Source organism: Nerophis ophidion, linkage group LG03, assembly GCF_033978795.1.
Source record: "Nerophis ophidion isolate RoL-2023_Sa linkage group LG03, RoL_Noph_v1.0, whole genome shotgun sequence".
Classification (NCBI taxonomy): domain Eukaryota; kingdom Metazoa; phylum Chordata; class Actinopteri; order Syngnathiformes; family Syngnathidae; genus Nerophis; species Nerophis ophidion.
The window spans coordinates 56250860-56268444 of record NC_084613.1 but is presented as its reverse complement, the minus strand read 5'-3'; the positions used below and the strand labels follow the sequence as shown (position 1 = coordinate 56268444).

General features: G+C 39.7%; 1 protein-coding gene across 8 annotated transcripts in view; it reads right to left on the bottom strand.

The window, feature by feature from the left end:
- myt1lb (myelin transcription factor 1-like, b) overlaps nucleotides 1-17585 on the bottom strand; it is a 598322-nt gene that overhangs the window by 20696 nt on the left and 560041 nt on the right. For all 8 annotated transcript variants that reach the window (XM_061895654.1, XM_061895661.1, XM_061895656.1 and 5 more), the window contains 2 exons: nucleotides 13340-13567; nucleotides 3699-3817 (listed from right to left, as the gene is read on the bottom strand). In XM_061895654.1, coding sequence (XP_061751638.1) covers nucleotides 3699-3817; nucleotides 13340-13567 — 347 coding nt within the window. The remainder of the gene's footprint in view (nucleotides 1-3698; nucleotides 3818-13339; nucleotides 13568-17585) is intronic.

Sequence of the window (17585 nt, the reverse complement as noted above, 5' to 3'; positions counted from 1 at the left end):
TGGGAATGTTTAGGGACCTTACAATTTGAATACAATTCAGGGGCTATGATTCAATGATATATCTGTAATTGCTGCATCTTTAATTATTATGTTGTATAATAATATCATTATATATTCACCGTAAGCACCCAACTCAAAGAAGTGTGTCAAATCTACCCAATTATATCTATTGCTCACATTGCTGTTATTGTTTACCTGTATCTCACCTATTTTGTAAGGGGCGCCGAAAGTTGGCAGACATCAGCAATCCTGTTCTGTCTCCCTGTAATGTTTGTCTGATTTGGAATGGGATTGTGCTGAAAATTTTAATTTTCCCTCTGGGATTAATTAAGTATTTCTGATTCTGATTCTGATTATTCTCTCTTCAAATACACTTATCCTATTGTCGTTTCACTACGTCAGATTCAAGCCATCGTAGCGGTTAGCGTGGCTTCTCCTCTCCTCCTACTGCTGTGTTTTTCTTTGTGTGTGTCAGTGGTAGTTCCGCATTTCAGAACGCTCTAAATTACCTGATTTAACATACTTAAATAATCAAAAATGTGGATGTTTGTCCGTGGATTCTAAATCATCTATGTCCCAATTGTGATGCATTTGGAAATGGATAATTTCCCTCACCTCTGTGGTATGTTATGACTTCTTTATTTAAAAAAAAATATATGGCTGACAAGATGAAAGATCAAAAGTACTTTCCAGAATGCAAAACAGCCAGTCTGCTTAAATGTTCTTCTTCTACGTGATAAATAGCTACTGCGAGCTGCAACTAGCCCTTTCATCTTTAATTGCTACACCTTCAAAATAGTTGGGCTATTATTATGGTTCATTGTTATTGTAAGTGTTGTTGAAAACTTACACTTAATATTTTTTGTTTTAAGGATTAACATTTTTTGTTGTAAATTATTATGGTTCTGAAGTCATGTTATATTTGTTGTAAATAAGACACATTTGGGTTACTATAAAAGGGGCAATTTATTTTCTTTGTCACACAGCTATTCTCGCGAGATTTGGTGTGGTGTTTGGAGTTGCAGACATGCAAAGGACTTTGGGCCATCAGCAGCAGTGGGGAACATTTGGCTAGCTGAACAAAGTATTTGTCATATTGTGTTGAAATGTTCTGTATATTTGTGGAGTGCATTGGTTTGATTTTGTGTACGCTCATGTAGTTGCACAACACTGGAGTGTTTGCTGCCCAAGAACCTCCGAAGTGGCAGGCGGCCACGAGGTAGCTATTTTTGTTTGGCACCTTGTTTGCCTGGGACTGAACTGTTTTTAAAACCATTGTATTTCATCTCTTGTCCTGCAGTTTTCACGGCTTAAAACTCAAGTAAAGAGCCCGTCTTTAAGAAACCGAGCCAGTGTTGTCATTTCGGAGCCACAGTTATCATAATATTATATATTGTAGCATTGTTAAAACAAGAGCGAGACTAATATTTGACAGCGTAGTCAAGGTTAACTGAAAACAATTATTAAAAGTCGACTTGTAGGATCCACCAGGGAAAAATAAGTCACACCTTCGATGTGAAAATATTTCTTAAGTGACAAAAGCAAAAATACCGTATTTTTCGGAGTATAAGTCGCAGCTTTTTTCATAGTTTGGCTGGGGGTGCAACATATACTCCGGAGCGACTTATGTGTGAAATTATTAACACATTACCGTAAAATATCAAATAATATTTATCTCATTTGCGGAAGAGACGGAGAAAATGTCAGCAATCGTCACGTACACGTCAACCAATAAGAATTCGGCGGGGGAGGGTCATGGCAGAAGTGCATTGTGGGTCATAGAATGCTAACTGATATATGCTATATGCTACTGCCGTAGTTATTAAGATGGATCATTTCATCGTTGGTGGTAACTTATAAAAATTGAGAAGGGCTGAACAAAAATGGCACTGAAAAAAAAATCATGTACTGCAGATTACAAGCTGGACGTAGTGAAATATGCAGCAGAAAACGAGAAGAGGAAGCAGCGCATACCTTAGGAGTTGGCAGAGTTGTTTAGAAGTGACATCGAGGAAGAAGATTTAATCGGATTTATCGATTAAGAGTGACAAATTGTTTGGTTAACGTATAGCATGTTCTATATGTTATAGTTATTTAAATGACTCTTACCATAATATGTTACGTTAACACACCAGGCACCTTCTCAGTTGGTTATTTATGCGTCATATAACGTACACTTATTCAGCCTTTTGTTCACTATTCTTTATTTATTTTAAATTGCCTTTCAAATGTCTATTCTTGCTGTTGGGTTTTATCAAATACATTTCCCCCAAAAATGCGACTTATACTCCAGTGCAACGTATATTTGTTTTTTTCCTTCTTTGTTATGCATTTTTGGCCGGTGAGACGTATACTCCGGAGCAATTTATAATCCGAAAAATACGGTACACAGATTTATGACCCCAAAAGGAAGGAGAAAGAAAATGTAAATATCACAGAAAGAGGGGTTGATTGAGGCCTTGGCTACACCAAGTCCTTTAAACCATTAAACAAATAATTATATAGCCTAAAACCCTTCTCAGCCACACTAAACCAGCGATTAAGGTCACCGTCTTCAGAAAATGTTTTACACGGGTAAGTGCGCCGTGTATTTCTTGAATCTACGGCTCTCAGCTTTGTATGGACTCGTTGATTGTTTTTAAACTCAGTTCGGAGAGAAGGTGACGCCAGAAAGACCGCGCCCACACAGGAAGTGACTTCAGAAGGAACACGCCACAACCAGTTTAATAATAAAGCGGTTTCGTAACTCGGAGGTAACCACTGGAAATACGGAGGCGAGTCATCCAGACATGCCCATGTTACTCCTTCTTCTAGATGTACTTGTGGAAATCACACATGAATATCATTTTGGGATACTACATCCCGTGGATGTGATAAAAATGGTAGCATGTGCTTTGTATTACCTGGCCGTTGAGGAAAATGGCGAATGAAATTGGGCTGGCAAAGTAGACTGTATCAGTTATTGTCCTTCATGTATGTTGCCGACTCAACGTCTAGGTCCAGAGTATATAAAAAAGGAATGGACAATGAAGGTGAAGGCAAGTGAGGAGTGTCCTGACCAAATATCTAGATTGATTGATGTAAAATGTTCTTTATCACATTGTTTACGCGTTTAATAAAGATTTGCTTAATTTATGATGTTTCAGGTGTGATTAACTACAATAGGGCGCCACAGCACACTGGATTCCAGTTAACTGAAATACCACAACACTGGATATTGTTCAGATAAGTTACATTTAAGAACTTGCATACAAAGCAACACTGGAGGTGACTATGACGTGCACATTTTCTGCGCATGCGTACTAGGTCGCATTGCGCCGGCGTACGGAGGGGAGCGGGGATCTTAGACGGTGGCATTGTTGTGTGTGGACACGGAAAGGTTAGGTGTGATTTACCCTGGATACCCTTAGTCTAAACGGGGCCTGAGATATTGTTTGATTTTCATTGTCTCCAGTTTAGCTACACTGTCTGGAATTCATTTTGTGGTTGGGATGCTGGTTCTTAAGCTCATTTATCATTTGGATTCGGATGATGTCCGGATGCATTCATTTGTAGATTACAGAACATAAAGCTAAATAAAACAGCATGTAAATGGTGCTCTGCAAGTAAGGAAGGTGTGAACGGACCATAGATGAGGGGGGAGCGACGTGAATGGGAATTTACATGGCAAAGATATGTGGTCGTAGGCGGGCTCTTACGTGATCAGGTCCTTCTTACTCTCTTTGCACTGAGCAAATTTAGGCTTGGGACTGGGTATGTTAACATCTGTGGTGTAGGAGCGGTCTTCTAGCAGGTCTTGGAAGGGGTCCAGGTCATCCTGCCGAAGACAAGTGCAGGGAAGGAATGGGAAGAGCAAGAGAAATTTAATAAAGATACACATGAGTATTAACTTTAACGACACTTTTAGTCTTTCCTTTTTATATGCAGCATGGTAGCCATTTCTGCAGTGTAATTTACCGTACATTATTCATGTCGAATTGATGGGTGCACCGAAGGGCAGAGCCTTTCCGATCGTGTCCCTTAGTGGTTGTGACCCTAAACATTTCTAACACAATTACCTTATAAAAATCCTGTATAGGCTTTTTATCATACAGTCCAATGTAATCAAGAACCTGATTTCAGACCTCTGTGGCAACTCTCAAACTATCAGTTCCTATCTGTATATTGTGGTCTACAATTGTAAAACCTGCCACCCTCTCCAGCCTATGGGCCCCAGCCAAGTCCATGCATCCATCCATCTTCTTCACTGCTTCTCCTGTTCACAGACTGAACCCACTGATCCCAACTGGCTTAAGGTGAAAAGCAGTGTACACTTTGCACTGATCACCAATCAATCAAAGCTCTGACACTTATGAACAAACAACTATTTACACACACATCGATGGGCAATTTTAAGTTTTTATTGTAAAATACATGATTTTGGACAGTGGGGAGAAACCAGAGTATGAGCACTTAATGTTGTTGTCTCTGTCCACAACCACTGGGAGGGGCTTATGATCATGACCTTGACTTTCGTAAAGATTTGAAGATTTCATTCTTGCATTTCGATCCGTCAGTTATAAATAACGACGTAATAAGAGTTCAAATAAAATCAGAGTTTGATTATGTTGTTTTTTGAATCACATTGGAAATGTGTAACACAACCAACACTCCCTTCCACAAATGCAAAGTGGTAAATAGACGTCATAACGTCTTCAAATCTCACTTTTATGCATGCACACACCGCAACATTAGGGCACCAGAATGAGGGAATAGAAGAAAGGTAATCAAATAATAAATGTATTTGTAGTGGCACCCAGCAACGTTATGTTTAGTTTCACTTTTGCATCTCACAGCACATACTGTAGTTGTGGTGCATTCAAAGACCCCAGATTAAAGTTGAAAACAGAGGCGTCATTTGTTTTTAAAGACAGGGTAGGCTTATCACTCAATAGAAGCACTAATAATGCTTTTTAAAAATATGTACTACTTCAGATACTCCAGCTCCTCCGTGACTCCGAGACTGAAAAGCGGTAGAAAAAAATGGATTGATGCATGTATGATTATTATTATTAATATCCATTTATCAAACACAAATTAGCTCATTTCTACCTTACATTAATAAGTAAAGGGCTACTTGACATATTTATAATCATACTTAAATGAATCATGATAGAATGTTTGAATAAAATCCATGTTATGGCAACTTTTCTTTTGTCTATCGGGTTTTTTGTTGACACTATTTTGTAAAACAAAGTGGAACTTTTGTATGCAAAACATTCAAAAAACACCAAATAATTTAGGCGTTTGAATTTATTTTACATTTATTTCGCCAGCCCCACAAAAAAAGACCAAAGATGCCACTGGTTCGAACTCTTCTTTTTCTTTTTTTGTCCTGTCCAGCTACTTAGACACATCCTCTTGTTGATGTAGATGCCCGTATCTGCTGTACACATTTACTTCACAAAAGAGAAGTGCGGAATACTTCTCTTGTTGCCTTATTTGTATTTCACTGTATTAAATGGATTTATATTATTTTTTGGTGCAGCCGGGACTGAGCAGGGGGGGATTGAAAGAGAAAAAAAGGAAGATAGAGGGGGAAGAAGGGGATAAGACAGAGAGACAATTACAATAGCAAACACAACAGTAACAACAACAACAACAGAACAACATTAGCAAATAGGATATGTACAAATATGATGGTAAAAGTGATAGCAAAGAAGCAGTTAGTGAAATAAATAATAACACAGAAATGACACTGAACATTATTACACATTATTGCCCTTTTGTGGGTTCTTCCGAGGATGTTGTAGTCGTAATGATTTGTGCAGTCCTTTGAGACATTTGTGATTTGGGGCTATATAAACAAACATTGATTGATTGATTGACACTACAAATGAGCAATAGAAATACCGATATAAATAGCACTATCGATAATGAATAATAACATAATAATGAATAATAACAATAATTACTTATATTATCAACAATACAATTGTTCAAATGCAACAACATATATATATATGTAATGATAACTTAAAATACAAAAGAAAGAAGATAAATGGAGGGGAAGAAAGGGACGCCAACTATATTAACCTTGTAGATTGTTATAGTAATAATAGGTTAAGCCAGGGGTCGGCAACCTTTTTGGCAGAGAGAGCCATGAAAGCCAAATATTTTAAAATGTATTTCCGTGAGAGCCATATCATATTTTTTTAACACTGCCCAATGCATGCATTTTTTAAGAAAAACCAACATTTTTAGTGTATAATAAGTCTCTAAATTATTTTTAATAACATTGTTATTTCTTTCTACAGGTGCGGTAGAAAACAGTTGGATGGATTAAAATACATGAGAATGTTTTATATTTGAACGTTATTTTCAACATCGTGATTACCAGCAGAATTATTCATTACTTATCGTGTTAAGCAATGTCAGCTAAGATTAATCTGAGAGCCAGATGCAGTCATCAAAAGAGCCACATCTGGCTCTAGAGCCATAGGTTCCCTACCCCTGGGTTAAGCAAACACATTGTTGATGAAACAAAGACATAAACTGGCAAATATTGTGGACTTTGACCATGGAGAGCGACACCCACTGAGCTTCCCGGTTATCACACCCGATACATAAAGCATGTGTATACATGCAAGGAGGAACTGGTTTACAATAACATAATTTAAGTATGTTAATACCATTCAAAACATTTGAAACCATATTAAAGTTTTTTTTCCCATAGAAATTTGGAAAACATTACCAGCTGCATGAAAAACTGTATTGTTTTGACATGTGAGATGTTGGCTATGGAATACTTATATGTACATTATTGTCACCCACATCCTCAATTTATTTCATACATGGGCAAACACATGTTGATACATGTCTAATTACTTATTCTGCTCATCAATGCAGATTTATATTGTTGAGAGAGTTTCTGCCTTGTCATTGTAATGCTCCATTCTACCGCTAGATGGCAATACCGTGTCGTGTCAGCCTGCTTTAACGTCCATACATCAGACTTGTGTTTTGTCTGCAGTGTGTGCAAGCAGGGAGGTTGATGCAATTCCTCCTCCTTTCTCGCATGCCCGCAGTGTAAGTACAGTATTGCTTATGAAGAGACAGGTTCAGAAATGACCCCAAATTGCTGCCCACCTACTACAAGCTGGGTCATGCAGCTCCTCCAATCAAAAGGAGGGGAAGTGAAGAGAGAATGACACATGCACACATGTAGGCCTGCAAAAAAAGTAGGCTAACTTGGAATCTCTCTCTCTCTCTCCCTCTCTCTCTCTCTCTCTCTCTCTCTCTCTCTCTCTCTCTCTCTCTCTCTCTCTCTCACACACACACGCGTTTTTTATTTGTAACCTTTTTTCAGACCTCTGAAAAATGCCTACCTCTAGTATTATGATAAAAGTTGTGATCTTACTCGACGCGGGTCAAAATTTTACAAGAAAAAGTGAACATTCGCGCAATATTATGATTAAAGTTGGAATTTCACTCAATGACCGTCGCAATTTTACAAGAAAAGCTTAAAACGTAAGCAACTTTATGAAAAGAGTCGTAATTTTACTTGACAAAAGTCACAATTTTATAAGAAAACTTTAAAATGTTAGCAATATTCTGATGATAATCGGAATTTTACTCAGCAAAATAATGACAAAAGTAATAATTTCACTCGAAAAATTTCACTGTTTTACAAGAGTAACACAAAAAATGGCAATATTGTGAAAAAAGTCAGAATTTCATATGACAAATGTCACCATTTTGCATTAAAAGAAATTATTTTACATAAAAAAGTAATAATTTTACGAGAAAATATTGCAATATTACAGAGACAGAAAGAAAACCACCATGACATCCTCGGTAGGCCCCCATAAGGGCAAGGAAAACTCACACCCAGTGGGACGTCGGTGACAATGATGACTATGAGAACCTTGGAGAGGACCACACATGTGGGCAACCCCTCCCCCCCTCTAGGGGACCGAAAGCAATTAATGTAGGGCGGGTCTAACATGATACTGTGAAAGTTCAATCCATAGTGGATCCAACACAGCCGCGAGAGTCCAGTCCAAAGCGGATCCAACACAGCAGCGAGCGTCCCGAATATGATAAATTGTTCCCAATTTTATAAGAAAAAAGTCGACGCATTGTGAGAAAAAGACTGCTTTTGGTTAATTTTTTATTTTTATTTTATTTTTTGTTTGTAAATGTTTTTTAATCATCATTATTTACTTTAAGTTATTACAGTATGTCTCTATATATGTATTTATTATTTTTAAATTTTGGCCAAAGGGGGCGCATTTCAATATCTTACACACACTTGTTATTTCATATGTTAACCAGAGGTGGAGCACTTGTAAAAGTGACACAGTCAATTTGAAAAAATCCCTCGTTTTTGGGACCACCCTAATTTTGATAGATTTCACCACCAGGGGTGCAAATGAGACATTCTCTATTACGTGCAGTGATTTTACCGTATTGGGACCATCATTTTGGTTCATAACTTGTTCATCGGTCCTTATATGGAAGGTATACTTTTCCACGTTGATGTCTCAAGAAGGGTGGAAATACAAGAACACACACACACACACACTGCACACTGGGGTGTCTGTGCACATCGACAGATGCACCCAGCAGTCGTGCATTGATTTCCAGCAGCTCTTTGATGAGATGAGCTATTCCGACTCTTTCCCAAGGTACTACTTTGCATAATTCATCTCAGAGAAGAGCAAAATGTAAAAAAAAAAAAAAAAAAAAAGCAGCAACTGAGCATATACTGTAATGCTGACATCAATTAACTTTCAGATCCATTAGGCCATCTCAGATAGTCCCAACTATGACTTGTTGAGTGGTTTTCTAAATTAACAGCAAGCCAGACAGCAGGCGAGAAACCCGGAAGACAATCAGACATCGATGCAAATGTTTGAGGAGGAGACACAATGTGCAATGAGAGGGGGATGGAGCTCAAACACAGACAGCCTTGAGTGAAGCATGTCAACGCCACTGTCTGGAAAAACAACAACAAAAAAAAATCACCTCCAAAACATCGAAATCACACTGGAAAGTCTTTGGAAGAATGTGTCATATAGCTTCTCATTATTGTTGCTATTTGTGTTCATCGCCATCTTGTTAGGGAAATAATAAATACATGAGCTCTGCTTCTTCCTACTTATTTTTGTGAAGTGTGGTGCAACTGTTACCTTTAACATGATCAAATTAAATAGGCGACATTAGTGGAACACCTTGCAATTATAAACCCAGCACTCGCAGCTGGTTGAGAAGAGCGGAACATGCTTTTGTCTAGGAGTCTCCCAAAGTCTCTCCGCAGGCACATTTTTTGTGTGCAAAAGAGTATCTAGGACAGGGGTAGGGAACCTATGGCTCTAGAGCCAGATGTGGCTCTTTTGATGACAGCATCTGGCTCTCGGATAAATCTGAGCTGACATTGCTTAACACGATAAGTAATGAATAATTCCACTTGTAATCATAGTGTTAAAAATGACATTCAAAATTTAAAACATTCTCATGCATTTTTATGTTCAAGAAGTTGCGTTAATGGTAAGAAGTAATTTATTTATTATTGGTTAGTGTTGGCCTTGCCCTCCTGGGGGTTCTTCAGACCACCAAGCACCGACATGAGAGCCTGTTTTAGGGTTAAAATATAGTTTTTTTTTTTCAATTAGTCTCTCAGTTGCTTTTCAGCAATTGTCTTTTTCTCTTTCGTCCTCATTCGCCCTCTGGCTCCAGCCCCAACCCTGTCTCTCCTCCTGGCTGCTGCTTATAACAGAGCGACAGGTGATTAGATAACAAGGCCCAGGTGGGCCATCTATACACCTGTCGCTGATTTCGAGGCCGGTCCTGGCAACATCCTGCTTTGCTGCAGGCCCGCAGGCCACGCCCCCTCCACAGTTAGCTTCAGAATAACGATGTTATTACAAAAAATAAGAGACCTATTATACTCTAGAAATGTTGGTCTTACTTAAAAATGCACGCGTTTAGTTGTGTTCAGAGTATGGCTCCTAGGGAAATACATTTTAAAATATTTGGCTTCTTGGCTCTCTCAGCCAAAAAGGTTCCCGACCCCTGATGTAGGAGGTTCTGATTACTCGCTTAATATAATTGCTAAATTGGCAACACTGAGTCTTCTTATTCTCTGGCAGACCCGGTGAGTAATGTGTGATATGACAATTGGCTGAGGGATGAGAATCTTACAACTCATGATTTCAATCCGAATCTCGGGTTGACAATTTTATCCAGAAACAATTCACGATTCAACACAATCCTCAATATATAATTTGGAATTAAAAAAATATATATAAAAACAACTTTTCACAACAGGTTAGAGGTTAAAAAAGCTTCTTATTTTCTTCTGTAAAATCTGTTTGTTTTGTTTGCACACATACTGCAGTTATCACTGAGTAAAATTACTTCTTAATTATTGGTTTAATTGTTGTAAAATTAAAACAAATATGGCTTAGTAGTCAATTGCTGTATTAGTAAGAAAAACGGGAAAATAATATACGTTTTTTAAATTTCTTTCTGCACATTTTCATTCATAATTTACTTAAATGTCATGTTGATTGTTTTCATTTTATTTTTCTTTGTTTGATTTTTATAAATGAAATAAATAAATAAAACCAAAGTGAACTGAATTGAATCATGTACAACATTTGAGAGTGGACTTCTACTGGCCTTCCAGGTGCTTCTCTGTCAAACACATCATCAGCAGCTTTTCATATTTTCATGGATACATGTCTACTGTTCAGACATGTTTAACATCTTTGACTGCCGTTGGACTCATTCTGCTTCAGTATGATGCAGACTAGCAGTCATACGCTCAAACTGCTTTGCCAAGTAAGCTAGCGACAGGGTTTTTCATTGTGGAGGGGGGCGTGGCCTGCGGGCCTGCCGCGGAACAGGGTGTGTCAGGACCGGCCTCGAAGACAGCGATAGGTGCGTAGATGGCCCAGGTGAGCCTTGTTATCTAATCACCTGTCGCCTTTATTAGGAGCAGCCGTGAGGGAACGAGTAGGTGGAGTTGGAGGGGCTGCTGAGAGACACGGACGCAGAAAGACACTTTTCTGAAAAGCAAAACGCTTTGCACCATTTGGGGAAAATAAAAGAGTGTTATACCCAGAATTCTGGGCTCTACCGGCAGTGTGTGGTGGTCAGAAGAACCCACTAGAGGGCAACCTCTACAGTCATGTTTTTAAACATTATTTTCTTTCATGAAATGATTATCATTAGCTTCTTTATCTTCAGTGTCATTTACACTCACTTTCTTCCTTTCCCCCTTTTAGAAAAACAAAGTTATGTCGGCCAGTCGGAAGACCAGATGTTATGGTCGGATCTCAGTGGCCTAGTGGTTAGAGTGTCCGCCCTGAGGTCGGTAGGTCGTGAGTACAAACCCCAGCCGAGTCATACCAAAGACTATAAAAATGGGGTCCATTACCTCCCTGCTTGGCACTCAGCATTAAAGGGTTGGAATTGGGGGTTAAATTACCAAAATGATTCCCGGGCGCGGCCACCGCTGCTGCTCACGGCTCCCCTCACTTCCCAGGGGGTGATCAAGGGCGATGGGTCAAATGCAGAGGATGATTTCACCACACCTAGTGAGTGTGTGACAATCATTGCTACTTTAACTTTAAATTATCTGTTCGCTGTGGCATCTGCTACACCAACTAATAGCGGGGATGTTTGTAACTCACATTTTTGCTTGTAACTTAAAGCATGGCAATTAGTTGAGGGACAGCTCTTATGTTGAAGTACCACCCAGCCCAGTGGTTCTCAAATGGGGGTACGCGTACCCCTGGTGGTACTTGTAGGTATGCCAAGGGGTACGTGAGATTTTTATATATTCTAAAAATAGCAAAAATTAAAAAATCCTTTATAAATATATGTATTGTATAATACTTCAACAAAATATGAATGTAAGTTCATTAACTGTGAAAAGAAATACAACAATGCAATATTCAGTGTTGACAGCTAGATTTGTGGCGGACTTGTTCCATAAATATTGATGTTAAAGATTTCTTTTTTTGTGAAAAAATGTTTAGAATTAAGTCCATGAATCCAGATGGATCTTTATTACAATCCCCAAAGAGGGCACTTTAAGTTGATGATTACTTCTATGTGTAGAAATCTTTATTTATAATTGAATCACTTGTTTATTTTTCAACAAGTTTTTAGTTATTTTTATATCGTTTTTTCCAAATAGTTCAAGAAAGACCACTACAAATGAGCAATATTTTGATCTGCCGTTTCTTTTCTTTTTTCTCGTATGTCCCCCGCTCCCTTGTGGAGGGGGTCCAGTCCGGTGTCCATGGATGAAGAACTGGCTGTACAAAATCGGGACCCAGGATGGACCGCTCGTCCAGAGTCAGGACCCAAGACGAACCGCTCGCCTATGCATTGGTTTGGAACATCTCTGCGCTGCTGATCCGCCTCCGCTTGGGATGGTTCCCTGCTGGCTCCACTGTGGATGGGACTCTCGCTAACATATTGGATCCACTTTGGACTTGATTCTCATCGTTATGTTAGATCCACTATGGATTGAACTTTCACAATATCATGTTAGATCCGTCCGACATCCATTGCTTTCGGTCCCCTGGGGTGGGGGCTGGGGGAGTGGGGGGAGGGTTGCCCACATATGTGGTCCTCTCCAAGTTTTCTCATAGTCATCATGGTCGACATCCCACTGGGTTTAGTTTTTCTTTGCCCTTATGTGGGTGTGGGGGGGCGTGGTCCAGGCGTCCCTGTGAGCAGGGCATGTGCAGAAGCCGGCTACGAAGCAGTTGCAGGTGAGTGGACAACCCAGCTGCAGGTGAGTGGACAACCCAGCTGGAACAGGTTGTTTAATCACCTGTCTCTTATGTTAAAAGGAGCGCGAGGAGCCGAAGGAGGGAGTCGAGCCAAGGGAGACGGAGAAAGACAAACCTTGTGACTGAAAATGAATTGTAAAAGATATTTAAAAAGTGTATATCACGCTGCAACGGCTGTTTCTTCCCGTACACTGAGAACCCGGAGCACGAGACGTGTTACAGTGGGCCCTACCGAGGATGTCGTTGTAGTTTGTGCAGCCCTTTGAGGCACTAGTGATTTAGGGCTATATATATAAACATTGATTGATTGATTGATTTTGCACTGTTATACAATTTAATAAATCAGAAACTGATGACATAGTGCTGTATTTTACTTCTTTATCTCTTTTTTTCAACCAAAAATGCTTTGCTCTGATTAGGGGGTACTTGAATTAAAAAAAAATTTCACAGGGGGTACATCACTGAAAAAAGGTTGAGAACCACCGACGCAGCCCAATCATTTGCACAGTAATAAATAACTTTTTTTCTGTATTTTTTTTATTTACCTCTTTGTCGTCATCATCTATGTGTTTGATCTTGGTGTAGTCAACTGGCAGGTCCCAGCAGTCGGCAGCGTCCCCCATGCCGTAGCAGCGGGAGCCCAGCAGAGCCGCTTGCCTCTGGGGGGACATGGGCTCTAGAGGAGTGAGCACAGAGTCCCCCGCCCCGCTGCACAGACGCTTGCTCATACTCAGGTCCAATGTACCGTTCTCGTCAACATCCAGGCCGGGACTCTGGATGCCATGGTGATGATGAAAGTGAGGTTGAAATGCAATTATGTGTTGAGTTTAGGGGTTTCAGTGGGAAGACGATCGGAGGTAACACATGTAAGGATGTAAGGAAAGGGAGAAAAGAGAAAAAGAGAGAGATAAACTGGAATTAAATAACAGCCAACATGTTGTATTCATAGCTGGACTAAATAAAGACTGAACTGAAAAAAAATATATATGAAAAAGCAGTTCTATTCAAACATTCTGTCCAGAATAATTTTAATAATAAAGTACTGTAGCTCCTGTACGGTATGTCCAAGTGTTCAAGGACGCATCTCCTTTCTCACTGTCTCTCTCTTTCTTTGCAGCCTGCTGTCGAGTGTGCAGCAGCATGAATGTGCGACTGTGCATGCATGCTGCATGTCTGTGACTCTAATGTATATGGGCACTGTGGGATGGGGGTTGCGGGTCAGGGGTTGGATTTGAGAGCTGTGATGAGCAGCAGTGGCTTGAGACTGGACGGCTGCAAACCCCAAAATAGAAACAAAACCACGTTGTGTAGCAACACACAGTGGACCACATTGCTGGAAGTTGTGTCACCAGTCTCACCTTTCCATCTATTGACTGGTATACACAGAAGCATAGTTATTGGTTGTGCAGAAAAAAAAAAGTGTGCAGATAGTTAAAACTAGAGTGGTACCTCAACTTAAGAGTGTTTTGACATGAGAGCTGTCTCTCGCTTTAAGTTACAAGCAAACACGTGAGTTACAAGCATGTGAGTTACATAGCAAATAGAAGCATTTAAGTCTCATCTTAAAACTCATTTGTATACTCTGGCCTTTAAATAGACCCCCTTTTTCGACCAGTTGATCTGCCGTTTCTTTTCTTTTTCTCCTCTGCCCCCCTCTCTTATGGAGGGGGTTGGGGGGGACACAGGTCCGGTGGCCATGGATGAAGTACTGGCTGTCCAGAGTCGGGATCCTGTGTATCAGTTGGGGACATCTATGCGCTGCTGATCCGCCTCCGCTTGGGATGGTTCCCTGCTGGCTCCACTTTGGATGGGACTCTCGCTACTATATTGGATCCACTTTGGACTTGATTCTCACGGTTATGTTGGATCCACTATGGATTGAACTTTCACAATATCATGTTAGATCCGCTCGACATCCATTGCTTTCGGTCTCCCCTGGGGGGTGGGGGGTTGCCCACATATGCGGTCCTCTCCAAGGTTTCTCATAGTCACTGTCACCGACATCCCACTGGTGTGATTTTTTCACTTGCCCTTATGTGGGCTCTGTACCGAGGATGTTCTTGGGGTTTGTGCAGCCCTTTGAGACACTTGTGATTTATGGCTATATAAATAAACATTGATTGATTTATTGATTAAAATGTCAAAGCGAACCCCGTAAGATCCGCCCCAAAAATCTGGTCTTACCCGCGAGCATTAGCTTATAGCTAGAGATAGACATAACTTTATTGTTCCAACCAGGGGAGACAAGAAAGTGAGTGTGAAGGACAGCGCTGGGAAGAAGAAGTGGATGATGGTCATTGAATGTAATGAAATAAAACATCAAAAACGTTGACGGCTTTGGAAAGAGGTTGGAGCGTATCACTGCTCCAATCAGGAGCAGTGATACTGAAGAAAAATTAGTCCAATGCGTGCCAAGGATGTTGAAAGATACCTAAGCGTCGGACATTTATCCATGAAAATATGGAGAAGCTGCTGATTGGGGTTTGCCGGAGAAGCCGCTTGAAGGAGAAACAGAAGAAGTCTATTTTTGGTTTTGAGGCAAATCACCAAATACATTGATTTTTAATTTATTTCAATGGTAGACGTTGATTTGAGATTGTGTTTTGAGTTAAGAGCTCTGTCACAGAACCATTTAACTCGTAAATTAAGCCACTACTGTAAAAGGATGTCAAAGATAACCGGGAACTTCATTATCAATCTACAAAATGTTGCCAATCGTGAGACCTCCGATTTCGGGAGGTGGGGGCTGGTGTGTGTGGGGTGGCATGGTCGGGGGTCGGGCGGGGGCATGGTTGGGGGCGTGGTTAATAGGGGAGGAGTATATTTACAGCTATAATTTACAGAGTCAAATATTTCATATATATATACAAATAAATAAATAAGAGGAATACTTGAATTTCAGTGTTCATGTATTTACACATATACACACATAACAGTCATCTACTCATCGCTGAGTTAAGGGTTGAATTGTCAATCCTTGTTCTATTCTCTGTCACTATTTTTCTAACCATGCTGAACACTCTCTGATGATGCATTGCTGTGTGGCCCGCAAAAAAGTGCTTTTATCAAATGCACTAGAGCAGTGGTTCTCAAATGAGGGTATGCGTTCGCATGGGGGTACTTGAAGGTATGCCACGGGGTACGTGAGATTTTTTTTTTTTTAAATATTCTAAAATAGCAACAATTCAAAAATCCTTGATACATATATCTATTGAATAATACTTCAACAAAATATGAATGTAAGTTCATAAACTGTGAAAAAATACAACAATGCAATATTCAGTGTTGACAGCTAGAATTTTTGTGGACATGTTCCATAAATATTGATGTTAAAGATTTCTTTTTTTGTGAAGAAATGTTTCGAATTAAGTTCATGAATCCAGATGGATCTCTATTGCAATTCCCCAAAGAGGGCACTTTAAGTTGATGATTACTTCCGTGTAGAAATCTTTATTCATAATTAGATCACTTATTTCTTTTTCATCAAGTTTTTAGTAATTTTTATATCTTTTCTTTACAAATAGTTCAAGAAAGACCACTAAAAACGAGCAATATTTTGCACTGTTATACAATTTAATAAATCAGAAACTGATGACTTAGTGATACATTTTACTTCTTTATCTCTCTTTTTCAACTAAAAATGTTTTGCTCTGATTAGTGGGTACTTGAATTAAAAAAAAATGTTCACAGGAGTTACATCACTGAAAAAAGGTTGAGAACCACTGCACTAGAGTCTGGAATCGTCCATCTCTCCCCTAGCATGGCCCAAAACATACAGTAGATGGCAGTATTGTCCTGTTTAAGAGTGTCACAACATTGCTGTTTACGGCAGACAAACTGCTTTATGGTAGATAACAACTTGACTGCTGTTGTTGTGTGTTGCTACCGCACTGGGAGGACGTTAATGAAACTGCCTAAAAATAAATCCACATAAGAAACCAAGAACTCGCCCTCGATCATTCTACAGTTATAACGTCATTGAGCAGGCTTGCTGTTTATATTGTGGGAAAGCGGACGTGAAAACAGGCTGTCGACACGTCACTCATTTTCGCATGGAGCTGGAGGAGGCGCGGCCTGAATTTCGTGAGAAAATTTGTCCCGGGAAGTTTTCGGGAGAGGCTCTTAATTTTGGTAGGTTTGACAAGTATGACCCACTTGCAGTGCAGAATGGCCCGTATTGGATCATATTTTGCAGTTTATGTTGTGTCTGTGAAAATGTCCATTCAATGCCCTTCATGCACTGTACTGTACATGCAAAGATTATGTTTTGGGACATCTGTGTGTCCTTGCTACGATTAATTAAGTTGTGATTTTTATTTCTCTTCTCTCTTCATCCTTTATTTCTTCCCCTTTTCCCCCTTTCACACGTAATAATGCTGATACTATCTGACAGTGTCCTATGGATTGTGGGTTGCAAGGCCGAAACCGGTGCGATGCACTATGGCCACCTTTGAATGGATTACAACAGAGGCAGCAAGCCTGTGTGCTCTCACCGCACAAATGATCTTTGTCAATATAACTTCAGTACATACTTGAGCACAACAGGCATGACCAAAACTATCGTAATCAAAACTTGTGCATGCTCTACCTTTTATTTGACTGTTTGCTTAGAACTCCGATGAGGTTTCTTTTGGATCACACCTTTATGTTGAAGAGGTCAAAAGTTAATTTGCTCAAATTCATACGACTTTTTGGACTGCTTAGAGAAATCCACTAACCCAATGACAATTACAGACCTCATTGGAGGAGTAGGCCCACATCATCAATTTGTTACAAAGAGAATATCATTGT